General features: G+C 58.8%; 2 protein-coding genes across 2 annotated transcripts in view; one reads left to right on the plus strand and one right to left on the minus strand.

Annotated features, from left to right (window-relative positions):
- Positions 1-25,557, plus strand: NPHS1 (NPHS1 adhesion molecule, nephrin). Its single transcript, XM_056510070.1, has 26 exons — positions 1-64; positions 729-762; positions 1,175-1,351; positions 2,959-3,075; positions 3,842-3,970; positions 4,987-5,068; positions 5,656-5,759; positions 7,138-7,253; positions 8,109-8,277; positions 9,609-9,766; positions 10,863-10,989; positions 12,150-12,275; positions 15,052-15,184; positions 15,583-15,752; positions 17,380-17,514; positions 18,432-18,572; positions 20,160-20,281; positions 21,380-21,554; positions 22,121-22,280; positions 22,743-23,083; positions 23,619-23,730; positions 23,904-24,067; positions 24,446-24,654; positions 24,958-25,012; positions 25,095-25,147; positions 25,451-25,557. Exons 1-26 carry the CDS (start codon positions 44-46, stop codon positions 25,493-25,495), a joined length of 3,375 nt encoding a protein of 1,124 aa, XP_056366045.1. The 5' UTR covers positions 1-43; the 3' UTR covers positions 25,496-25,557.
- Positions 5,241-25,951, minus strand: part of RBM42 (RNA binding motif protein 42) — a 31,289-nt gene continuing 10,578 nt past the window's right edge. The window contains 1 exon segment of the mRNA XM_056510442.1: positions 5,241-5,316. The gene's annotated coding sequence lies outside the window, so the exon portion shown is untranslated.

The following is a 25,951-nucleotide window of genomic DNA, read 5'->3' on the forward strand; positions in this document are numbered from 1 at the left end:
GGGGTCCCGCCCCCCCAAAATCCGCTCGGGAGCCGCAGCGGGGATGGGGGAGGGGCTCGGCTGGGTGAGTGGGGGAGGGGCGGGGATTTTGGGGGAATTTTGGGGGGTCCTGAGGGGGATTTTGGGGCTCCTGGGGGAATTTGGGGCAATTTTGGGGGGTCTTGGGGAAAATTGGGGAAATTTTGAGGGGTCCTGAGGGAAATTTGGGGGGGTCCCGAGGAGTTTTAGGGGAATTTTGGGGGGTCCTGGAGAGATTTTGGGGAATTTTGGGGGTCCTGGAGGGGCTTGGGGAGAATTTGGGGGAAATTTTTGTTCCTGGGGAAATTTTGGGGAGAATTTTGGGGGGCCTGGATGAATTTGGGGTAATTTGGGGGGTCCTGGGGTGGGTCTGGGGGGAATTCGGGGGAATTTTGGGGGTCCTGGGGGATTTTGGGGGTTCCTGAGGAGTTTTAGGGGAAATTTGGGGGAATTGGGGGAGAATTTTGGGGATTCTTTTAGGGGTTTGGAGGAAAAATTGGGGGAATTTTGGGGGTCCTGGGGGGGAATTTGGGAGAATTTTGGGAGATTTTGGGGGGTCCTGGAAAAATTTGGGGGGATCCTGAGGGATTTTGGGGGGTCCTGGGAGAATTTTGGGGGAATTTTGGAAATCTGGGGGGTCCTGGGAGGATTTGGGGGGAATTTTGGGGTTTGAGTTTTTTTGGGTTTGACCTTTGACCCCCCCCGGACAGGTGGTGCTGGCGCTGGTGGTCATCGGGGGCAAAGGTCAGAGGTCACTCAGGGGTCACTCAGGGGTCAGTGGGGGTCACTGAGGGGTCACTCAGGGTCAGAGGTCACTGAGGGTTCACTCGGGTCACTCATTGGTCATTCAAAGGTCAGTTGATCACTCAAGGTCACTCAGGGTCACTCAGGGGTCAGGGGTCACTTGGGGGTCATTCAATTGTCACTTAGGGGTCACTCGGGGGTCACTCAGGGTCAGTCGGGGGTCACTCGGGGGTCACTCGGGGGTCAGGGGTCACTCAGGGGTCACTCATTGGTCACTCAGGGTCACTCGGGGGTCACTGGGGGGTCACTCTGGGGTGATGGGGTCAGTCAGGGGTCACTCAGGGTCAGTCGGGGGTCACTCGGGGTCACCCAGGGGTCAGGGGTCACTCAGGGGTCAGTTGCTCCCCCCCAGGCTCCCCGTTCCTGGAGGAACCGGCCAATCAGAGCGCGGCGCTGGGCGCGGGGGCGGAGCTTCGCTGCCGCGCGCGGGTGGGCGTGGCCCTGCAGTGGGCGCGGGGGGGGCTCCTGCTCGGGGCCCCGCCCACCCGCGCGCACCCGCGGTACCGAGTGGGCGGGGACAGCGCCAGAGGTGGGCGGGGCCAAAGGGGGCGGGGCCAAAGGGGGCGGGGCCAAAGGGGGCGGGGCCAAAGGGTGGGGCCAATGGGGTGAGGGAAAAGGGGCGGGGCCCTAAAGGGGGTGGGGCCAAAGGGGGCGGGGCTCTAATGGGGCGGGGCTATAAAGGGGGCGGGGCCAAGGGGTGGGGCGCTAAAAGGGGCGGGGCGTTAAAAGGGGCGGGGCGCTAAAGGGGCGGGGCTCTAAGGGGGCGGGGCCAAAGGGGGCGGGGCCAAAGGGACGGGGCTCTAAAGGGGGCGGGGCCAAAAGGGTGGGGCCCATGGGGAGGGGCTCTAAAAGGGGCAGGGCTCTAAAGGGGCGGGGCTATAAAGGGGGCGGGGCTATAAAGAGGGCGAGGATCTAAAGGGGGCGGGGCCAAAGGGGCGGCGTTATAAAAGGGGCGGGGCTATAAAGGGGGCGGGGCTCTAAAGGGGCGGGGCTCTAAAGGGGCGGGGCTCTAAAGGGGCGGGGCCGTAAATGGGGGTTGATTTTGGAGGAATTTTGGGGGATTTTGGGGGGATTTGTGACAGTTTTTGTGCCAATTTTTGGGTGATATTTTGGGGTGATTTTGTTCCAATTTTGTGCCAATTTTGGGGTGAATTTTGGGTGATTTTTGGTGTCGATTTCAGGTGATTTTTGGGTGATTTTTGGGTGATCTTTGGGTGATTTTTGGGTGATTTCGGGTGATTTTTGGGGTGATTTTTGGGGGAATTTTGGGTGATTTTTGGGTGATTTTTTGTGCCGTTTTTTGGGTGATTTTGGGAGATTTTTTGCCATTTTTGGTGCCAGTTTTTTGGACATTTTTGGTGATTTTTGGGTGATTTTTGGGTTATTTTTGGGGTGTTTTGGGTGATTTTTGGGGTGATTTGGGGTGACTTTTGGGTGATTTTTGGGTGATTTTGGTGCCGATTTTGGGTGATTTTTGGGCGATTTCTGGTGCCGTTTTTTGGGGTGATTTTTTGTGCCGTTTTTTGGGTGATTTTGGGAGATTTTTTGCCATTTTTGGTGCCAGTTTTTTGGACATTTTTGGTGATTTTTGGGGTGATTTTTGGGGAGATGTTTGGGTGATTTTTGGGTGATTTTGGTGCCGATTTCGGGTGATTTTTGGGTGATTTTGGGGGTAACAGGAGATGATTTTTGGGTGATTATTAGGGTGATTTTTGGGGAGATGTTTGGGTGATTTTTGGGTGATTTTTTGTGCCGTTTTTTGGGTGATTTTGGGAGATTTTTTGCCATTTTTGGTGCCAGTTTTTTGGACATTTTTGGTGATTTTTTGGGTGATATTTTGGGTGATTTTTGGGGTGATTTTTGGGGTGATATTTTTGGGGATTTTTTGGGTGATTTTTGGGTGATTTTGGGTGGATTTCGGGTGATATTTTGGGTGATTTTGGGGTGATTTGGGGTGATTTTTGGGTGATATTTTTGGGTGATATTTTGGGGTGATTTTGGCCGATTTCGGAGTGATTTTTGGGTGATTTTTGGGTGATTTTTGGGGTGATTTTGGGTGATATTTTGGGGTGATTATTTTGGGTGATTTTTGGATATTTTTGGGTGATTTCGGGCGATCCGTGGCCCCGCCCCCAGGTGAGCAGCACCTGCGCATCCGGCCGGTGGCGCTCGAGGACGATGACGTGTTCACCTGCCAGGCGGGGGAGGGGAACGGGACCCGCGCCTCGCGGCCCGCCCAGCTCAGCGTGCTGGGTAAACTGGGAGCGACTGGGAGCGACTGGGAGAGACTGGGAGGGACTGGGAGGGACTGGGAGGGACTGGGAGAGACTGGGAGGGACTGGGAGGGAACTGGGAGGGACTGGGAGGGACTGGGAGGGAACTGGGAATGGGATAAAGGGAACTGGGAGGGACTGGGAGCGACTGGGAGGGAACTGGGAGTGACTGGGAGGGAACTGGGAGGGACTGGGAATGGGATAAAGGGAACCGGGAGGGACTGGGAGGGAACTGGGGTGGACTGGGATGGACTGGGAGGGAACTGGGAGAGAACTGGGGTGGACTGGTTCATACTGGGAGGGACTGGAAGATCCCAGGGGGGTTTTGGGCGGGTCTAAGGAATTTCGGGGGGTGGAATTTTGGGAGATTTGGGTGGATTCGGGATCATTTCCCAGTATAAACCAGTTCCCTCCCAGTCCCTCCCAGTTTGATCCCAGTTCCTCCCAGTGACTCCCAGTCCCATTCCCAGTTCCCCCCAGTCCCTCCCAGTTTGATCCCAGTCCCTCCCAGTGACTCCCAGTCCCTCCCAGTCCATCCCAGTTTGATCCCAGTCTCTCCCAGTTCCTCCCAGTGACTCCCAGTCCCTCCCAGTTCCCCCCAGGTCCCTCCCAGTCCCTCCCAGTTCCCCCCAGTCCATCCCAGTTTGATCCCAGTGACTCCCAGTCCATCCCAGTTTGATCCCAGTGACTCCCAGTCCATCCCAGTTCCCTCCCAGTCCCTCCCAGTGACTCCCAGTCCCTCCCAGTTCCCCCCAGTCCGCCCCAGCTGGAGCTGCTGGAGGGGGCGGAGCTTCCCCTGGTGGGCGGGGCCGAGGTTCAGGTTCGGTGCCGAGCGCGGGACGCGCGCCCCGCCCCCCACCTGGAGCTGCGCCTGGGTGAGAATTTGGGGGATTTTGGGACATTTTGGGGAATTTTGGGAGAATTTGGGAGGTTTTTGGGCTGATCTGGGCGGTTTGAGGGATTTTCGTGGAATTTCGGGGCCGATTTGGGTCGATTTTTGTGAATTTTGGGGAAGTTTTGGGTGGATCTGGCGGCAATTTGGGGAGATTTGGGGGAATTTTGGGGGAATTTTGGGAGATTTTGGGGGATTCTGGGAGATTTTGGGGAATTCTGGGAGATTTTGGGGGAATTTTGGGAGATTTTGGGGAATTTTGGGAGATTTTGGGGAATTCTGGGAGATTTTGGGGAGTTCTGGGAGATTTTGGGGAGGTTTGGGTCGATTTGGGATCTGAGAGAATTCTGGGGCCATTTTAGGTGATTTTTGGAAATTTTGGGCCCATTTTGGGTTGATTTCAGAGCGATTTTGGGAGATTTCGAGGAATTTTGGGGGATTTTGGGTGGATTTGGGGCTGATTTTGGATAATTTTGAGCTGATTTTGGTTAATTTGGGGCTGATTCTTGGGCATTTTTGGGTATTTTTGGCTGATTTTGTAAAATTTTGGGGCCGATTTTGGGGCTAATTTGGGCCGATTTTGGGGCTGATTTTCGGATGATTTTCGGATGATTTTGGGGCTCAATCTGGGGCGATTTTTCAGCAGTTTTGGGTCTGATTTTGGGGCGATTTTTGGCAATTTTTAAATTAATTTTGGGGCAATTTGGGGTTGATCTTGAGCAATTTCTGGGCTGATTTTGGGGCTGATTTTGAGCCAATTTTGGGGCCGATTTTGGATAATTTGGGGGCTGATTTTGGGGTGATTTTTGTTGATTTTGGGGCTCATTTTGGGGCTCAGTGTTGGGTGATTTTTCAGCAATTTTGGGGTGAGTTTGGGGCGGTTTTTGGGGCTGATTTTGGCTGATTTTGGGTATTTTTGGATAATTTTGGCTGATTTTGGATGATTTTGGGTATTTTTGGATAATTTTGGGGTGATTTTGGCTGATTTTGGGGTCCCAGGGGAGCAGCCCCTTCCCGACGTCTCCACCCGAGTGTTCGAGGGGTCGCACCCGAAACTGAGCTCGAGCGAGGCCACGGCCAGGTGAGCACCAGTATGGACCAGTATAAACCAGTATAAACCAGTATGGACCAGTAGGGACCAGTATAAACCAGTAGGGTCCAGTATGGACCAGTATGGACCAGGGTAGAACAGTACAGACCAGTTTGATCCCAGTTTGTCCCATTATCCCCAATTTGGTCCCAGTTTGATCCCAGTTCCCTCCCAGTCCCTCCCAGTTCCCTCCCAGTCCATCCCAGTCCCTCCCATTATCCCCAGTTTCATCCCAGTTTCTCCCAGAATCTCCAGTTTGATCCCAGTTCCCTCCCAGTTTGGTCCCAGTTTGTCCCAGTTTGGTACCAGTTTGGCCCCAGGTTGTTCTCCAGTCCCTCCCACTTTGGTCCCAGTTTGATCCCAGTCCCTCCCAGTCCATCCCAGTCTGTCCTAGTCCCCCCCAGTCCCTCCCAGTTCCCTCCCAGTCCCTCCCAGTCCCCGCCCAGTTCATCCCAGTCCCTCCCAGTTCCCTCCCAGTTCATCCCAGTCCCTCCCAGTCGCTCCCAGTCCCTCCCAGTCTGACCCAGTTCCCTCCCAGTCGCTCCCAGTCCGTCCCAGTCTGACCCAGTCCCTCCCAGGCTCACTCCTGGCCCTGCTCACCACGGGCTCTCTCTCGTCTGTTCGGCCTCAAACGCGGCCGGGGCGGCGCCGGCCGAGGCCGAGCTGAGGCTGGACATCGCTGGTGAGTGACCAACATCCCATAATAACCACCCAAAAATATCCTGAATTATCTAAAATATCCCAAACTGACCCAAAATACCCCAAAATAACCCCAAAAATATCCCAAATAACCCAAAATATCCAAAAATTTCACAAAAATATCCCCAAATATCCCAAACTGACCCGAGCTGAGGCTGGACATGGCGGGTGAGTGACCAACATCCCATAATATACACCAAAATAATCCTAAATTATCCAAAATAACTCAAAATAACCCCAAAATAACCCATAATAACCTAAAATATCCCTAAAATCCCCAAAAATATCTCAAAAATATCCCCAAATAACCCAAACTGACCCGAGCTGAGGCTGGACATGGCGGGTGAGTGACCAACATCCCATAATATACACCAAAATATATCCTGAATTATCTAAAATATCCCAAAATACCCCAAAACCGACCCCTAAATATCCCCCAAACTGACCCAAAACTGACCCAAGCTGAGGCTGGACATCGCTGGTGAGTGACCAACATCCCATAATAACTACCAAAATACATCCCAAATCACCTAAAATATCCCAAAATATCCAAAATATCCCAAATTACCCCAAAAATCCCCAAATATCCCAAATTATCCCCAAATATCCCAAAACTGACCCTGAACTGCAGCTGGACATGGCGGGCGAGTGACCGACATCCCATAATAACCCCCCCGAAAAGTATCCCAGAATATCCCAAAATGTCCCAGAATTATCCCAAAACTTTCCCAAAAATATCCCAAAAATCGCCTGAAATTTTCTTTGGAAATATCCCAAAATATCCTGAAATGTCAAAAAAAAAAAAAAAATTTCCCAAAATCCCCCAAAATTCCCCAAAATTTCCCCAAAATTTCCCAAAAATCGCCTGAAATGATCCCGGAACCCCAAAAATCCCAAATTCCCTCCCAGTCCCTCCCAGTTTATCCCAGTTTAACCCCAGTCCATCCCAGTATAAACCAGTTCCCTCCCAGTCCCTCCCAGTCCCTCCCAGTGCTCCCAGTTTGATCCCAGTCTAACCCAGTCCCTCCCAGTTTGATCCCAGTCCCTCCCAGTGCTCCCAGTTATGATCCCAGTTTGATCCCAGTCCCCCCCAACCCCCTCCCAGTCCCTCCCAGTGCTCCCAGTTTGATCCCAGTCCCCCCCAATCCCCTCCCAGTCCCTCCCAGTGCTCCCAGTTTGATCCCAGTCTGACCCCAGTCCCTCCCAGTCCCTCCCAGTCGCTCCCAGTCTGATCCCAGTCTACCCCAGTCCCTCCCAGTCCCTCCCAGTTTGATCCCAGTTTGATCCCAGTCCCCCCCGATCCCCTCCCAGTCCCTCCCAGTGCTCCCAGTTTGATCCCAGTCTAACCCAGTCCCTCCCAGTCCCTCCCAGTGCTCCCAGTATCCAGGGGCTGCCGCCGCTGGTCCGGGCGGGGGAGGAGCTGCAGCTGCTCTGCGAGAGCCGCGGGCGGCCGGCGCCCAGTCTGCACTGGGACAAGGTACTGGGAGAACTGGGAGGGACTGGGGGGCACTGGGACAAGGTACTGGGGGCACTGGGAGGGACTGGGGGGACTGGGACAAGGTACTGGGGGGACTGGAAGGGACTGGTTTGTACTGGGAGGGAGTGGGAGGGACTGGGACAAGGTACTGGGTGTACTGGGAGGGACTGGGATTAAACGTGGGGGGGACTGGGAGGGAACTTGGGGGGGACTGGGATCAAACTGGGATAAACTGGGACAGACTGGGATCAGACTTGGAGTACTGGGAGCAAACTGGGATGTTACTGGCATAAACTGGGCGCTACTGGGATGGAACTGGGAGTTACTGGGATGGAACTGGGATGGAACTGAGCGTTACTGGGATGTTACTGGGATGGAACTGGGATGGAACTGGGTGTTCCTGGGATGGAACTGGGCGTTACTGGGATGGAACTGGGAGTTACTGGGAGTTACTGGGATGGAACTGGGCGTTACTGGGATGGAACTGGGATGAACTGGGGTTACTGGGATGGAACTGGGATGAACTGGGGTTATACTGGGATGGAACTGGGTGTTACTGAGATGGAACTGGGATGGAACTGGGAGTTACTGGGATGGAACTGGGCGTTACTGGGCGTTACTGGGATGGAACTGGGATGGAACTGGGTGTTCCTGGGATGGAACTGGGAGTTACTGGGATGGAACTGGGTGTTCCTGGGATGGAACTGGGAGTTACTGGGATGGAACTGGGCGTTACTGGGATGTTACTGGGATGGAACTGGGTGTTCCTGGGATGGAACTGGGCGTTACTGGGATGTTACTGGGATGGAACTGGGCGTTACTGGGAGTTACTGGGTGACCTCTCGGTGACCCCAGGACGGGCGCGCGCTGCCGGGGGCGTGGTCGGAGCTGGCGGGGGGCGGGGCCCGGAGCCGCCTCGTGCTCAGCCCCGCCCCCCAGGACGATGGCGCCACCCTGCGCTGCCGCGCCGTGACGTCACTTCCGGGGGGCGGGGCCAGCACCAGCGTCAGGCTGCGAGTGACGTGTGAGGGACTGGGAGGGACTGGGAGGGACTGGGATATACTGGGAGGGACTGGGAGATGGTCTAGGGTGGACTGGGAGGGAACTGGGAGGGACTGGGAGGGACTGGGAGGGACTGGGAGGGACTGGGATATACTGGGAGGAACTGAGAGGGACTGGGAGAGGACTAGAAGGGAACTGGGATATACTGGGAGGGACTGGGATGGAACTGAGAGGGAACTGGGAGGGACTGGGATTGAACTGGGAGGGACTGGGATGGACTGGGAGGGGACTGGGATGGACTGGGATATACTGGGAGGGAACTGGGATAAACTGGGCAGAATGTGGGCGGGACTGGGAGGGACTGGGGTGATTGGGATATACTGGTTTATACTGGTTTATACTGGTCTATACCAGTCCGTATCAATCCCGACTGGTTAAACGGGTCTGTACTGGTTTGTACTGGTCTGTACCAGTCCGTACCAGTCTGTATTGTTCTTTACTGGCTTATACTGGTGTATATGGGTCTGTACTGGTTTATACTGGTTTATACTGGTCTGTACTGGTCTATATTGGTCCATACTGATCTAGACTGGTTCATACTGGTCCATACTGGTCCGTACTGGTGTGTGCTGGCCTGACTGTACTGACCCATATTAATCTATACTGGGCCATACTGGTCAGTATTGATCTGTACTGGTCTGTACTGGTCCATCCTGGTTTATACTGGTCCATATCACTCCGTACTGGTTTATACTGGTTCATACCGGTCCATACTGGTTTATACTGGTCCATACTGGTTTATACTGGTTCATACCGGTCCATACTGGTTTGTACTGGTCCATACCGGTCCATACTGGTTTGTACTGGTCCGTACCGGTTCATACTGGTTTGTACTGGTCAGACCTTACTGATCCATGCTAACCTATACTGGGCCATACTGGTTAGTATTGATCTGTATTGGTCTATACTGGTCCGTACTGGTTTATACTGGTCCATACTGGTTTATACTGGTTCGTACTGGTCCATACTGGTTTGTACTGGTCAGACCTTACTGACCCATGCTAACCTATACTGGGCCATACTGGTTAGTATTGATCTGTACTGGTCTATACTGGTCCGTACTGGTTTGTACTGGTCCGTACCGGTCCATACTGGCTCATACTGGTTTGTACTGGTCAGACCTTACTGACCCATACTAACCTATACTGGGCCATACTGGCCAGTATTGATCTATACTGGTTTATACTGGTCCATACCACTCCATACTGGCTCATACTGGTCCGTACTGGTTTGTACTGGTCCGTACCACTCCATACTGGCTCATACTGGTCCGTACTGGTCCGTACTGGTCAGACGGCCCCGCGGAGCTGACCCTGCAGGGCTCGGGCGCGGTGCCCCTGGACGGGGAGGCGGCGCTGAGCTGCACCAGTGCTCCCAGTAACCCCCCAGTGCGGCTGCGCTGGTGGCTGGGGGGCAGCGAGCTGCGGGCCAGCAGCGAGGGGGCCGCACCAGTAAGGGACTGGGAGCCACTGGGAGCGACTGGGAGGGGACTGGGAGGGACTGGGGGGGACTGGGAGCGACTGGGAGGGGATTGGGTGGGACTGGGAGTGACTGGGGGGGACTGGGAGGGGACTGGGAGGGGATTGCGTGGGACTGGGAGGGAACTGGGAGGGACTGGGAGCGACTGGGAGCGACTGGGAGCGACTGGGAGGGGACTGGGAGGGACTGGGAGGGACTGGGAGGGGATTGCGTGGGACTGGGAGGGAATTGGGAGGCACTGGGAGGGAATTGGGAGGAACTGGGAGGGAATTGGGAGGGACTGGAAGAGACTGGGAGGGACTGGGAGGGAACTGGGCGCGACTGGGAAGGACTGGGAGGGACTGGGATGAATTGGGAGGGGACTGGGATAAACTGGGAGGAACTGGGATGAACTGGGTGGGGATTGGGGGGGAACTGGGGGGGAACTGGGCAAACTGGGCACGCAGGGAGGGACTTGGGGGGGAACTGGGCAAACTGGGAGGGGCTGGGAGGGGATTGGAAGGCACTGGTTTGTACTGGGAGGTGGCCCTGAGTGACCCCCGAGTGACCCCATGACCCCTGAGTGACCCCCGGGTGACCCCATGACCCCTGAGTGACCCTGACTGTCCCCAAGTGACCTCATGACCTGCAAGTGACCCCATGACCTTTAGTGACCCTGACTGACCCCAGGTGGCTCCCGGGTGACCCCCTGACCCCTGAGTGACCCCTAAATGACCCTGAGTGATCCCATGACCCCGAGTGACCCCATGACCCCTGAGTGACCTTGGGTGACCCCTTGACCCCGGGTGACCCTGAGTGACCCTGACTGACCCCTTGACCTCGAGTGATGCCCACATGACCCCACATGACCCCGGGTGACCCCCTGACACCTGAGTGACCCTGGGTGACCCCATGACCCCGTGTGACCCTGAGTGACCCCTGGGTGACCCTGGGTGACCCCTGAGTGACCCTGACTGTCCCTGAGTAACCCTGGGTGACCCCCATGGCCCCGGGTGACCCCATGACCCCGTGTGACCCCGAGTGACCCCGTGACCCCGGGTGACCCCTGTGACCCCCGTGTGACCCCAGGGGGGCGGGGCCGTGTCCAACGTGACGCTGCGGGGGCGGGTGCAGCTCCACGGCGCCGCCCTGGTGTGCGAGGCCGAGACCCCCGGGGTGGGGACACGGAGCGTGAGCGTGACGGTCAGCGTGAGCCGTGAGTGCGCCGGGAACTGGGATAAACTGGGAGGGACTGGGAGGGACTGGGAGGGACTGGGGGGGGACTGGGAATGGGGACTGGGAGGGAACTGGGAAGGGATTGGGAGGGACTGGGAAGGGATTGGGATGGACTGGGATTGAAGTGGGATCAAACTGGGAGACACTGGGATTGAACTTGGAGCACTGGGAGGGGATTTGGAGGAACTGGGATGAACTGGGAGGGACTGGGGAGCTGTTCCTTTAACTGGGGGCGTGTCCCTGTAACTGGGGGCGTGTCCCGTTAACTGGGGGCGTGTCCCGTTAACTGTGGGCGTGTCCCTGTAACTGTGGGCGTGTCCCTTTAACTGGGGGCGTGTCCCTGTAACTGGGGGCGTGTCCCTTTCACTGGGGGCGTGTCCCTGTAACTGGGGGCGTGTCCCTGTAACTGGGGGCGTGTCCCTTTAACTGGGGGCGTGTCCCTGTAACTGGGGGCGTGTCCCTTTAACTGGGGGCGTGTCCCTGTAACTGGGGGCGTGTCCCTTTAACTGGGGGCGTGTCCCTGTAACTGGGGGCGTGTCCCTGTAACTGGGGGCGTGTCCCTTTAACTGGGGGCGTGTCCCTGTAACTGGGGGCGTGTCCCTTTAACTGGGGGCGTGTCCCTGTAACTGTGGGCGTGTCCCTTTAACTGGGGGCGTGTCCCTGTAACTGGGGGCGTGTCCCTGTAACTGGGGGCGTGTCCCTGTAACTGGGGGCGTGTCCCTTTAACTGGGGGCGTGTCCCTGTAACTGGGGGCGTGTCCCTGTAACTGGGGGCGTGTCCCTGTAACTGGGGGCGTGTCCCTTTAACTGGGGGCGTGTCCCTGTAACTGGGGGCGTGTCCCTGTAACTGGGGGCGTGTCCCGTTAACTGGGGGCGTGTCCCTTTAACTGGGGGCGTGTCCCTGTAACTGGGGGCGTGTCCCTTTAACTGGGGGCGTGTCCCTGTAACTGGGGGCGTGTCCCTGTAACTGGGGGCGTGTCCCTTTAACTGGGGGCGTGTCCCTGTAACTGGGGGCGTGTCCCTGTAACTGGGGGCGTGTCCCTGTAACTGGGGGCGTGTCCCTTTAACTGGGGGCGTGTCCCTGTAACTGGGGGCGTGTCCCGTTAACTGGGGGCGTGTCCCGCTCTGGCCCCGCCCCCAGACCCGCCCCAGGCGCTCTGGGTCGAGGCCCCGCCCCCCAACGCCACCTTCCGGGTGGGGGAGGGGCTGCGGCTGCTGTGCCACGCCCGGGGGGGGGCACCCGGCGCCCAAACTCACCTGGACCAAGGTGAGTGCGCCCCAAAATGTCCCAAAAATGATCCAAAAAGTGTCCTCAAAGAATCCCCAAAATATCCTCAAAATATCCCCAAAAAAATCCCCCAAAAATTCCAAACAATCCCAAAAATTATCTCAAAATTGTCCCTAAAAATGTCCCAAAAAAATTCCCAAAAATGTTCCCAAAAAACTCCAAAAATGTCCCGAAAGTGTCCCAAAAATATTCACAAAATTTTCCCAAAAAAATCCCCAAAAATTAACCCAAAATTATCCCAAAAAAATGCCCCAAAAATGTCCAAGAAATTCTCAAAAATTCCCCCAATCCCCTCCCAGTAACGCCAAACCAGTATAAACCAGTATAAACCAGTAACCCCAAATCCCCTCCCAGTCCCAGCCAATCCCCTCCCAGTCCCTCCCAGTGTCTCCCAGTCCATCCCAGTTCCCTCCCAGTCCCTCCCAGTTTATCCCAGTCCCTCCCAGTCCCCCCCAGTTTATCCCAGTCCCTCCCAGTTTGTCCCAGTCCCTCCCAGTTTAATCCCCATCCCTCCCAGTCCCCCCCAGTCCCCTGCAGTTCCATCCCAGTCCCTCCCATTCCCTCCCAGTCCCTCCCAGTCCCTCCCAGTCCCTCCCAGTCCCTCCCAGTCCCTCCCAATCCCCTCCCAGTCTCTCCCAGTCCCTCCCAGTCCCTCCCAGTTTATCCCAGTCCCTCCCAATCCCCTCCCAGTCCCTCCCAGTCCCTCCCAATCCCCTCCCCAATCCCCTCCCAGTTTATCCCAGTCCCCCCCAGTCCCCCCCAGTCCCTCCCAGTCCCTCCCAATCCCCTCCCAGTCTCTCCCAGTCCCTCCCAGTCCCCCCCAATCCCCTCCCAGTTTATCCCAGTCCCTCCCAGTCCCCTCCCAGTCCCCCCCAGTCCCCCCAGCTCAAGCCCCGCCCCCAGGACGGGCGCCCCGTGCCGGACGCGCCCCCGCAGAGCCGCTCGGGTCACGTGACCTCGCGGGCGCTGCCGCTCGTGGCCACGCCCAGCGACAACAGCGCCCCCTACCGGTGCGAGGCGGGGGCGGCGCGGAGCCGGGACGTGCGGCTGAGGGTCATGTGTGAGACTGGGGGGACTGGGATGTACTGGGATGGACTGGGAGGGACTGAGGGGGGCTGAGAGTCATGTGTGAGACTGGGATATACTGGGATATACTGGGATATACTGGGGAGACCGGTGCGAGGCAGGGGCGGCGCGGAGCCGGGACGTGCGGCTGAGGGTGCTCTGTGAGACTGGGAGGGACTGGGAGGGACTGGGAGGGACTGGGAGGGGCTGAGAGTGATGTGTGAGACTGGGATATACTGGGATATACTGGGGTATACTGGGAGGGACTGGGGGGGCTGAGGGTCATGTGTGAGACTGGGAGGACTGGGATATACTGGGAGGGACTGGGAGGGACTGGGGGGGCTGAGAGTGATGTGTGAGACTGGGATATACTGGGGTATGATACTGGGATATACTGGGATATACTGGGGAGACCGGTGCGAGGCGGGGGTGGCGCGGAGCCGGGACGTGCGGCTGAGGGTCATGTGTGAGACTGGGGGGACTGGGATATACTGGGAGGGACTGGGATCAAACTGGGGTGTAATGGGAGGGCTGAGAGTGCTCTGTGAGACTGGGATATACTGGGAGGGACTGGGGGGGCTGAGAGTGATGTGTGAGACTGGGATATACTGGGGTGTACTGGGAGGGACTGGGGGGGCTGAGGGTCATGTGTGAGACTGGGGGGACTGGGATGTACTGGGAGGGACTGGGGAGCACTGACAGTGATGTGTGAGACTGGGATATTCTGGGGTGTACTGGGATATACTGGGATATACTGGGGTGTACTGGGAGGGACTGGGGGGGCTGAGAGTGATGTGTGAGACTAGGGGGACTGGGATATACTGGGATATACTGGGATATACTGGGGTGTACTGGGAGGGACTGGGGAGCACTGACAGTGCTCTGTGAGACTGGGATATACTGGGGTATACTGGGATATACTGGGGTATACTGGGGTATACTGGGATATACTGGGGAGACCGGTGCGAGGCGGGGGCGGCGCGGAGCCGGGACGTGCGGCTGAGAGTCATGTGTGAGACTGGGGGGACTGGGAGGGACTGGGATCAAACTGGGGTGTAATGGGAGGGCTGAGAGTGCTCTGTGAGACTGGGATATACTGGGATATACTGGGGGGCTGAGGGTGCTCTGTGAGACTGGGGGGACTGGGATGTACTGGGATATACTGGGGTGTACTGGGAGGGACTGGGAGGGACTGGGGGGGCTGAGAGTGATGTGTGAGACTGGGATATACTGGGATATACTGGGAGGGAATGGGGGGGCTGAGAGTCATGTGTGAGACTGGGATTAAACTGGGGTGTACTGGGGTGTACTGGGAGTGCTCTGTGAGACTGGGGGGACTGGGATATACTGGGGTGTACTGGGGTATACTGGGAGGGACTGGGGGGGACTGAGAGTGCTCTGTGAGACTGGGTATACTGGGGTGTACTGGGATATACTGGGGTATACTGGGATGTGCTGAGAGTGCTCTGTGAGACTGGGGTATACTGGGAGGGACTGGGATAAACTGGGAGGGACTGGGGGGACTGGGATATACTGGGGGGGAATGAGATAAACTGGGATTAAACTGGGAGGGACTGGGATAAACTGGGAGGGACTGGGATGACGCTGCTGCCTTGGGGGTGTGGCCAGAGGTGGGCGTGGTCACCCTGAGCCCCTCCCAGTCCCTCCCAGTAACCCCCAGTGCTCCCAGTTCCAGCCCAGTCCGTCTCCATCTCGGTGTCCCCGCGGGAGCCGCGCCCCGGCCACGCCCTGAGCCTCACCTGCCGCGCCGGCCCCGCCCACCCCGAGCCCGAGCTCACCTGGATCCGCCCCGGCCACGCCCCGTGAGACACCAGTATAGACACCAGTATAAACCAGTAACACACCAGTAACACCAGTACCACACCAGTGACACCTGTAACACACCAGTGACACCAGTAACCTCCCAATTCCCTCCCAGTCCCCTCCCAGTATAAACCAGTAACCCCAAACCCACACCTAATCCTATCCCAGTGTCCCCCAGTCGCTCCCAGTTCCTCCCAGTCTCTCCCAGTTCCCCCCCAGTCCCTCCCAGTCCATCCCAGTTCAATCCCAATCCCTCCCAGTCGCACCCAGTATAACCCAGTCCATCCCAGTCCCCTCCCAGTCCATCCCAGTCCCCTCCCAGTCCATCCCAATCCCCCCCATCCCCCCCCAGTCGCTCCCAGTACACCCCAGTATAACCAGTGCCCGGTCTCCGCAGGGAGCGCGGGCAGCCCCTCCCCCCCAGCCCCGCCCCCCACGGGGTCACGGCGGGGTCACGGCTGCTCCTGCAGGGGGCGCTGTCGCTGCACGAGCTGTCAATCACCTGCCGGGCCTGGAGCGGCGCGCTGGGCGTGGCCGTGAGCTCCGCCCACACCGTCCGTGTGCGCCGTGAGTGACACCTGTACTGGTTTATACTGGGAGGGACTGGGAGGGACTGGTTATACTGGGTTATAACGGGTTATACTGGTTATACTGGGTTATACTGGGTTATACTGGAGCGGCGCGCTGGGCGTGGCCGTGAGCTCCGCCCACACCGTCCGTGTGCGCCGTGAGTGACACCTGTACTGGTTTATACTGGGAGGGACTGGGAGGGACTGGTTATACTGGGTATACTGGGAGGGACTGGGTTATATTGGGATATAACGGGTTATACTGGTTATACTGGGTTATACTGGGTTATACTGGAGCGGCGCGCTGGGCGTGGCCGTGAGCTCCGCCCACACCGTCCGTGTGCGCCGTGAGTGACACCTGTACTGGTTTATACTGGGAGGGACTGGGAGGGACTGGTTATACTGGGTTATAACGGGTTATACTGGGTTATACTGGGTTATACTGGAGCGGCGCGCTGGGCGTGGCCGTGAGCTCCGCCCACACCCTGCGCCTGCGCCGTGAGTGACTGGTTATACTGGTTATACTGGGACTGGGAGGGACTGGTTATACTGGGAGGGACTGGTTATACTGGGTTAAACTGGGTTATACTGGGTTATACTGGAGCGGCGCGCTGGGCGTGGCCGTGAGCTCCGCCCACACCGTCCGTGTGCGCCGTGAGTGACACCTGTACTGGTTTATACTGGGACGGACTGGGAGGGACTGGTTATACTGGGAGGGACTGGTTATACTGGGTTATACTGGGTTATACTGGGTCAAACTGGGTTATACTGGGCTTATACTGGGCTTATACTGGTTAAACTGGGTTATACTGGGAGGGCCTGGAGCGGCGCACTGGGCGTGGCCGTGAGCTCCGCCCACACCCTGCGCCTGCGCCGTGAGTGACACCTGTACTGGTTTATACTGGGTTATACTGGGTTATACTGGTTATACTGGGTTATACTGGGTTAAACTGGGTTATACTGGGTTATACTGGAGCGGCGCACTGGGCGTGGCCGTGAGCTCCGCCCACACCATCCGTGTGCGCCGTGAGTCACTGGGGGTACTGGGTATACTGGTTATACTGGGAGGGACTGGGAGATAGTGGGATATAACAGGTTATACTGGGTTATACTGGGAGGGACTGGGTTATACTGGGTTATACTGGAGCACGGGGCTGGGCGTGGCCGTGAGCTCCGTGTGCACTGTGAGTGACATTTGTACTGGGTATACTGGTTATACTGGGATATACTGGTTATACTGGGAGGGACTGGGAAGGGGATTGGGAGGGGACTGGGATGTACTGGTTTTAACTGGGTTGGAGTTAGTGGAATAGAATTGGGACTGAACTGGTCTGGACTGGTTTATACTGGTTTATACTGGTCTGTACTAGTTCATGCCAGTCTGTACTGGTTTATACCGGTATGTATTGGTTCACACTGGTCCATACTGGTCTGTACTGGTTCACACTAGTTTATACTGGTTTATACTGGTTTATACTGGTCTGTACTAGTCCATACCAGTGTGTACTGGTTTGTACCATTCCATACTGGCTCACACTGGTCCGTACTGGTCCATACTGGTTTATACTGGTCTGTACTGTTCCATACTGGCTCACACTGGTCCGTACTGGTCCGTACTGGTGCAGACGCCCCCCTGCTCAGCGCCCCCTCCCCCGTGCTGGTTCCGGAAGGTTCCGAGGCCGTTCTGGAGCTCTCGGTTCGCGCCCATCCCCCACCCGAGAGCTGCACCTGGAGCGTGCGCGGCACCGAGATCAGCCCCGGTACTGGGGGAACTGGGACGGACTGGGAGCGACTGGGGGGGACTGGGAGGGGATTGGGGGAGACTGGGAGGGACTGGGAGGAACTGGGAATGGGATAAAGGGAACTGGGACGGAATGGAAGCGACTGGGGGGACTGAGAGAGGATTGGGAGGGGATTGGGAGGAACTGGGAGTGACTGGGAATGGGATAAAGGGAACTGGGAGGGGCTGGGAGGGGATTGGGAGGAGATTGGGAGGGGATTTAGTGTTACTGGTTTACACCGGGAGCACTGGGAGGTTACTGGGTGGTACTGGTGCCATACTGGGGGCAGTGGGAGCTCTGACCTCCCGGTGACCCCGCCCCTCAAACCCTGCCCACTCTCTCTGGCCCCACCTCTGACCCCGCCCCTGTGACCCCGCCCCTCTCTCTGACCCCTCCCTCTGGCCCCGCCCCCTCTGATCCTGCCCCCCTTTCTGACCCCGCCTCTCTCTCTGGCCCCGCCCACTCTGATCCCACCCTTCCCTCTGGCCCCGCCCCTGTGACCCCGCCCATCCCTGACCCCTCCTCTCTCTCTGACCCCTCCCCTCTGGCCCCGCCCCTCTCTCTGGCCCCGCCCCTCTCTCTTGCCCCACCCATCCCTGACCCCGCCCCTCTAACCCCACCCCCTCTCCCTGGCCCCGCCCCTCTCCCTGACCCCGCCCCTCTCTCTTGCCCCACCCATCCCTGACCCCGCCCCTCTAACCCCACCCCCCTCTCTGACCCCGCCCATCCCTGACCCCACCCCTTCTCTGGCCCCGCCCCTCTCTCTGGCCCCGCCCCTCTCTCTGACCCCGCCCATCCCTGACCCTGCCCACTCTGACCCCGCCCATCCCTGACCCCACCCCTTCTCTGGCCCCGCCCCTCTCTGGCCCCGCCCCCTCCCCTGGCCCCGCCCCCAGCGGGCTCCCCGCGGTTCCGAGTCTCTCCCGGGTTCTCGCTGCTCGTCGCCAACGTGTCCCGCGGGGACAGCGCCCCCTACCGGGCACGGTGCCACAACGCCGAGGGGGCGGGGACTGCTGACGTCACACTCACCGTGCTGGGTCAGGGAGCTTTAATTAACCCCTAATTAATCCTTAATTAACCCCTGATTAACCCCTACCGGGCACGGTGTCACAACGCCGAGGGGGCGGGGACTGCTGACGTCACACTCACCGTGCTGGGTCAGGGAACTTTAATTAACCCTTAATTAACTCCTAATTAATCCTTAATTAACTCCTGATTAACCCCTGATTAACCTCCTACCGGGCACAGTGTCACAACGCCGAGGGGGCGGGGACTGCTGACGTCACACTGCTGGTGCTGGGTCAGGGACCTTTAATTAATCTCTAATTAATCCCTAATTAATCTTTAATTAATGCCTGATTAACTCCTAATCAACCCCTAATTAATTGTTAATTAATCCCTAATTAACCCAAATCAACCCCTAATTAACCCCAAAGTAACCCCCAATCATCCCCTAATTAACCTGTAATTAACGAAAATCAACTCTTAATCAACCCCTAATCAACGCCTAATTAACCCAAACTAACCCCAAATTAATCCAAAATTAATTCCATATTAACCCCCAAATTTAACCCAAAATTATCCCCAAATTAACCCTAAAATTAACCTGAAATTAATTCAATATTCACCCCAAATTAACCCCAGAATAAACCCCAAATTAATTCAAAATTAATCCCGTAACTAACCCAAAATTATCCCCAAATTATCCCCAAAATGACCCCAAAATGAACCCCCAATAAACCCCAGACTAACCCAAATTAATCCCAAGCTACCCCCAAAATTAACCCAAATTAATCCCAAATTAACCCCAAATCGGGTCAAAATCCCAAACCCTTCCTGGAACCCAAAATTTCCCCAAAAATTCCCCCCAGGGACCCCCAAATCCTCCCCAAGGGTCCCCAAATCTCCACGAATCCCTTCAGGACCCCCCAAAAATCCCCAAAATTCCCCCAAATTGCCCCCAAAATCCCCCTGGGACCCCCCCAAATTCCCCCAAATTCCCTCCAGGGACCCCAAAATCCCCCCAGAAATCCCCCCAGGACCCCCCAAATCCTCCCCAGGGGTCCCCAAATCTTCACAAATCCTTTCAGGATCCCCAAAAAAATCCCCAAAATCCCCCTGGGACCCCCCAAAAATCCCCCAAATTCCCCCAAAATCCCCCTGAGACCCCCCAAATTCACCCAAATCCTCCAAAATCCCCCTAAAAATTCCCCCAGGATCCCCCAAATTCTTCCTAGGGACCCCCAAATCTCCACAAATGCCTTCAGGACCCCCCAAAAATCCCCCAAATTGCCCCCAAAATCCCCCTGGGACCCCCCAAATTCCCCCAAATCCCCCCCAGATCCTCCAAAATCCCCCCAAAAATCCCCCCAGGACCCCCCAAATCCTCCCCACGGGTCCCCAAATCTTCACAAATCCCTTCAGGACCCCCCAAAAATCCCCAAAATCCCCCAAAAATCCCCCCAGGACCCCCCAAATCTCCACAAATCCCCTTCAGGACCCCCCAAAAATCCCCCCAAAATCCCCCAAATTCCCCCAAAATCCCCCTGGGCCCCCCCCAAATTCCCTCCAGGGACCCCCAAATCTCCCCCCGGCCCCCCCTGACCCCCCTCCCCTCCCCCCAGTGCCCCCCAGCATCGTGCGGGCCCCGGACCCGGTGGTGGTGGCCGAGGGGGGGGAGGGGCAGCTGCTGTGCGAGGCCGAGGGGAGCCCCCTCCCCCCAGGGAGCGTCCGCTGGGGGCGGCTGGTGAGGGGGGAGGGGCTGGGGGGGGGGGGTTCGGGGGGTCCTGGATGGATTTTGGGGGGATTTTGGGGAGTCCTGAAGGGATTTGGGGGGGGTTTGGGAGGTCCTGGATGGATTTTGGGGGGTCCTGGGAGGGATTTTGGGGGGTTTGGGTGGAACTTGAGGAGCCCTGAACAGATTTTGGGGGGATTTTGGGGGGATTTTGGGGGTCCTGGGGTGATTTGGGGGGTTCCTAAAGGAATTTTGGGGGGTCTGGGGGGTCGTGGATGATTTGGGGCTGTTTGGGGGGTCCCTGATGGATTTTGGGGGGTCCTGAAGGAGATTTGGGGGGGTCCTGGGGGCTCCTGGGGGGATTTGGGGGTAATCTGGGGGGGTCCTGAAGGGAATTTGGGGGAGATTTGGGGGGTCCTGGATGCATTTTGGGGGGTCCTGGGGGGATTTTGGGGGGATCTGGGGGCATTTGGGGGGTCCTGAAGGAGATTTGGGGGGTCCTGGAGGGGTTTTGGGGAGGATTTTGGGGGGGATCTGGGGGTTCCTGGGTGATTTGGGGGAATTTTAGGGGATTTGGGGAGGATTTTGGGGAGATTTTGGGGGGTTCTGGGAAGGATTTTGGGGGGATTTTGGGCTATTTCAGGGTTAAATTGGGGCTATCCCAGGTGTATTCATGAGCTATTTTAAGAATATTTTTGGGCTATTTTGGGACATTTTGGGATATTTTGGAATATTTTGGGGACATTTTTGGCTATTTTGGGATATTTCAGGAATATTTTGGGATAATTTCGGGTCCCTCTCTCCCCTCAGGGTGACTCGGGGTCCCCCCTGGCGCTGCCCCCCGAGCTGGCCCCGCCCTGGGGGGGATTTGGGGCTATTTTGGGATAATTTAGGATATTTTGGGGCTACTTTAGGATATTTTTGGGTATATTTGGGATAATTTGGGGTCTGTTTAACCCTTTAGGGTGACTCGGGGTCGCCCCTGGCGCTGCCCCCCGAGCTGGTCCCGTCCCCGGGGGGGGGATTTGGGGCTATTTTAGGATAATTTAGGATATTTTGGGGATAATTTAGGATATTTTTGGCTAATTTGGGGTCTGTTTAACCCTTCAGGGTGACTCGGGGTCGCCCCTGGCGCTGCCCCCCGGGCTGGCCCCGCCCCCCGGCGGCCCCGGGGGGTCCCTGCGGGTGTCGGGGGCGCGGCGGCAGCTCGGGGGTCCCTACGAGTGCCGGGTGGAGTCGGGGGTGCCGCCCCCGGCCCGGGCGGTCGTGAGGCTGGTGGTGACCTGTGAGTGGGGGAGGGGCTAAAGGGGGTGGGGGAGGGGCTGTCGTGAGGCTGGTGGTGACCTGTGAGAGTGGGGGAGGGGCTAAAGGGGGTGGGGGAGGGGCCGTCGTGAGGCTGGTGGTGACCTGTGAGAGTGGGGGAGGGGAAAAGGTGGTGGGGGAGGGGCTGGGGGGAATGGGGGAGGGGCCGTGGTGTGGCTGGTGGTGATGTGTGAGGGGGGAAGGGTTAATGGGAATGGGGGAGGGGCGAATGGGGTGGGGGAAGGGGCTAAATCGGGATGGGTTAATGGGGGAGGGGCCAAAGGAGGTGGGCTTGATGGGGGTGGGGCCAATCAGAAGGGGAGGGGCTAAAGTGGGTGGGGATGGTGGGGGAGGGGCCAAATGGGGTGGGGTTAATGGGGGAGGGGCAAGTCAGAAAAGGGGAGGGGCTAAAGGGGGTGTGGTCAGTGGGGGAGGGGCTGAAGGGGGAGGAGTTTATGGGATTGGGGAGGGGCTAAACGGGGGGAGGAGCCAATTGTGGGCGTGGCCAGCAGGGGGCGCCCTCCCCTGACCCCTCCCCCCCTTTTCCAGACCCGCCCGAGATGGAGGCGGATCCCGAGGGGGGGGAGGGGCAGGCGCTGGTGGCCGAGGGGGCGGAGTCAGCGCGGCTGCGCTGCCGGGCCCAGGGAGTGCCGGGGGTGGAGCTGAGCTGGGAGAGCAACGGGCGGAGCTTGAGAGTGGGGGAGCCCGGGTGAGGCACTGGGGGCACTGGGAGGGACTGGGAGGGGAGTGGGATAAACTGGGGGGGACTGGGAGGGACTGGGAGGGACTGGGATAAACTGGAGGGGGGCTGGGAGGGACTGGGAGAGGATTGGGAGGGACTGGGAGGGAACTGGGGGCACTGGGAGAGGATTGGGGGAGCTCAGGTGAGGGACTGGGAGGAATGGGAGGGAACTGGGATGGACTGGGATAAACTGGGAGGCACTGGGAGGGATTGGGATAAACTGGGAGGCACTGGGAGGGGATTGGGATTTTGCCCATTTCCCCCAGTCCCTCCCAGTCCCTTCCAGTCCATCCCAGTTCCCTCCCAGTATAATCCAGTCCCATCCCAGTTCCCTCCCAGTATAACCCAGTCCATTCCAGTCCCCTCCCAGTATAACCCAGTCCCTCCCAGTCCCCATCCTGACCCCGCCCCCCCCCGTACTGGTCCCAGTTCGCCGTTCCAGGAGCGCCAGTGGCGGGAGGGGCCCTGGACCAGCTCGGAGCTCGTGGTCACCAACGTGTCGGGGGCGCGGGAGCGGCTGCGGCGCCTCTTCCTGCAGGCCCAGCCCCCCCGGCCCCCCCAGCCCCCCCAGCCCCCCCGGCCCCCCCAGCCCCCCCAGCCCCCCCGGCCCCCCCGGCCCCGCTACCGCTACCGCAACCAGCCCACGGCGCCGCCGGACTGGGAGCACTGGGAGAACTGGGAGACGCAGAACGGAACCGTGGGAGTGTTCGAGTGCCGGGCACGGAACCAGCGCGGGAGCGCCCGGAGGAGGATCCGGCTGCGGCTGGGGGGTGGGGCTGGGACAAACTGGGGGGACTGGGATGGACTGGGGAGGGACTGGGATAAACTGGGAGAGAACTGGGATGGGGACTGGGAGAGACTAGGATGGACTGGGCGGGAACTGGGAGGGGATTAGGGGGGACTAATAGGGACTGGGATAGACTGGGGGGGACTCGGAAGGGACTGGGAGGAAACTGGGAGGACTGGGAGGGACTGGTTAATCCTGGGAAGCGATTTGGAGAGACTGGGAGGGATTGGAAGGGTTAAAAGCGAATTCGGGGTTACTGGTTTATACTGGTTTGGAGACTGGCATTACTGGGAGGGACTGGGAGGGCAGTGGGACAAACTGGGAGGAACTGGGAGGAAACTGGGAGGGGACTGGGCGGAACTGGTTAATCCTGGGGGGTGATTTGGAGAGACTGGGAGGAATTGGAACGGTTAAAAGGGGATTTGTGGTTACTGGTTTATACTGGGAGGGCGCTGGGTCTCACTGGGCTGATACTGGGAGTTACTGGGAGCACTGGGCTGACCCCTCCCCTCCCCCAGACCGGCCGGAGCCGCCGCGGGCCCTGCGGCTCTGGGAGGCCTCGGGGTCGTCGCTGGGGCTGCAGTGGGAGCCCGGCTTCGATGGCGGCCTGGAGCAGCACTTCCTGCTGCGGTAGGGCCACTTCCGGGCGTGTGACGTCACTTCCGCCCCGCCCACCCACACTTCCGGTTCACTGAAGGGGTTTATCCATCACTTCCGGTCCTTTTGGCTCCGCCCCTTCTCCGCGCAGGGTTTCCCGGCCCCACTTCCGGTCCCGCCCCCTCACTTCCGGTTTCTCCCCTCAGGGCGGAAGGTCCGGGCGCCCCTCCCCCGCCCGCCGCTCTCGTCACTTCCGGTTTTTCGCTGACGCTGGGCGGGCTCAGGCCGGACACGCCCTATGACGTCACCGTGATCGCCCGCAATGCCCGAGGGGAGAGCGCCCCCGCGCGGCTGCGTGCCGTCACTTCCGGTACGGACATGGGGGCGGGGCGAAGGGGGCGGGGCCCGGAGATGACGTCAGAGATCTTGGTGCAAAATGACCACCGGAAGTGATAACTGTGACTTCCGGTCCCCAGCCGGAAGCTGTGCCTTGGTGGGAGGGGCTTTTTGGGAACCGGATGTTTGCAAAGCGAAACCGAAAGTGCAGGGAGGGGAACCGGAAATGGTTTGGGGTGAGACCGGATGTGGCGCCATTGGGGTAAAAACCGGAAACGGAAGTTGCGGCAGCACCGGAAGTGAGGGACAGACCCGGAAGTGCACGAGGGGAGGGCAGGGTCGGAGCTGGTAGGGACCGGAAGTGCTCACCAAACTGACCGGAAGTGCTGTTTGTGCCTCTCCCCTCCCCCAGCGCTGCCCGAGGCCCCGCCCCCCAAGCGCGAGGCCCCGCCCCCCGCGCCCGCAGCGCCCCCTGGTGGGGGGGAGGCCCCGGCCCCGCCCCTCCTGCTGGGGGGGATGGGCGCGCTCGGGGGGCTCCTCCTGGCCGGGCTGGGGGCGGCGCTCGGCTACTTCCGGTGGGGGAGGGGCCGGAACCCGCCCCAGGGGGAGGGGACGGACAAGGTAAGGGGGGGGAGGGGCGGTGGGAAAGGTGGGGGAGGGGCGGTTTGAGGGTGGGGGAGGGGCGGTTTGGGGTGGGGGAAGGGTGAGTTTGGGGTGGGGGAGGGGCGGATTTAAGGGTGGGGGAGGGGCGGCTTTAGAAGCGGGGGAGGGGCAAGTTTGGGGCGATGATTTCGGGGTGGGGGAGGGGCGGTTCTAGAGGCGGGGGAGGGGCAAGTCTGGGGTGCTGATTTCTGGGTGGGGGAGGGGCGGTTCTAGAGGCGGGGGAGGGGCGGTTTCAGCCCCCCGCCCCTCCCCCACCCCCAGCCCAGCTCCCGAGGCTCCCCCAGCGTTGGCTCCGCCCCCTGGGAGCCCCCCCAGGGTGAGTGATGGGGGAGGGGAGGGATGGGGGGAGGGGATGGTGCCCATCCCCCAGCCCTGACCCGCCGCCCCTCCCCCCCCAGGGGCGGAGCCTCACCTGTACGAGGAGGTGGAGCCGTGGGGGGGCTACGAGGAGGTGAGGGGGTGGGGGAGGGGCGGGGGTGGGGGAGGGGCACCGGAAAAAGATCTGGAGGTGGGGGAAGGGAGGGAAAGGTTGAAGGGGTGGGGGGAGGGGCAGGAAAAAAATGAAGTCCCATGGGGTGGGGGAGGGGCGTGACAATGGATTTTGGGGGTGGGGGAGGGGCAGTGGGACAGTCCAGGGTGGGGGAGGGGCAATGGGACTGTCCGGGGTGGGGGAGGAGCTCTCAGGCGCTCTGGGGTGGGGGAGGGGCTCTGAGGCCCTCTGGCCCCTCCCCCACCCCGCCCCTCCCCCCCCCAGGTGCCCCCGGAGCCGCTGGTGACCCCGCAGGGGGAGCTGGTCTGAGGGGGGAGGGGCGCCCCAATAAACCACACCCCAAACCAGTTCAAACCAGTGCAAACCAGTTCAAGCCACTGTAAACCAGTTCAAGCCAGTATAAACCTATTAAAACCAGTTAAAACCAGTTAAAACCAGTGCAAACCAGTCCAGTTTGTCTCAGTCCTTCCCAGTTTGCTCTTATCCTTCCCAGTTCCCCCTGAACTCCTCCTAATTCCTTCCCAGTTCATCCCAGTCCCTCCCAGTTCATCCCAGTCCATCCCAGTTTGTCCAAATTCCTCCCAGTTCATCCCAGTCCCTCCCAGTTTGTCCAAATCCCTCCCAGTTCATGCCCTGCCTCTCCCAGTCCATCCCAGTGCTCTCCCAATCTACTCCCAGTTCCTTCTCAGTTCCCTCCCAGTTGCTCCCAGTTTGTTCCAGTCACTCCCAATCCATTCCAGGTCCTTCCCGATTCCATCCCAGTTT

The sequence above is a fragment of the Oenanthe melanoleuca genome, chromosome 25, assembly GCF_029582105.1.
Source record: "Oenanthe melanoleuca isolate GR-GAL-2019-014 chromosome 25, OMel1.0, whole genome shotgun sequence".
NCBI lineage: Eukaryota > Metazoa > Chordata > Aves > Passeriformes > Muscicapidae > Oenanthe > Oenanthe melanoleuca.

Excerpts from the sequence above, each read along its gene's own strand:
- NPHS1 (XM_056510070.1), top strand. The coding sequence starts at position 44 with ATGGGGGAGGGGCTCGGCTGG. Across the intron at positions 17,515-18,431 it reads CGGCACCGAGATCAGCCCCG|CGGGCTCCCCGCGGTTCCGA; the intron begins GTACTGGGGGAA and ends CCCCGCCCCCAG. Across the intron at positions 24,068-24,445 it reads GCTGCGTGCCGTCACTTCCG|CGCTGCCCGAGGCCCCGCCC; the intron begins GTACGGACATGG and ends CCCCTCCCCCAG.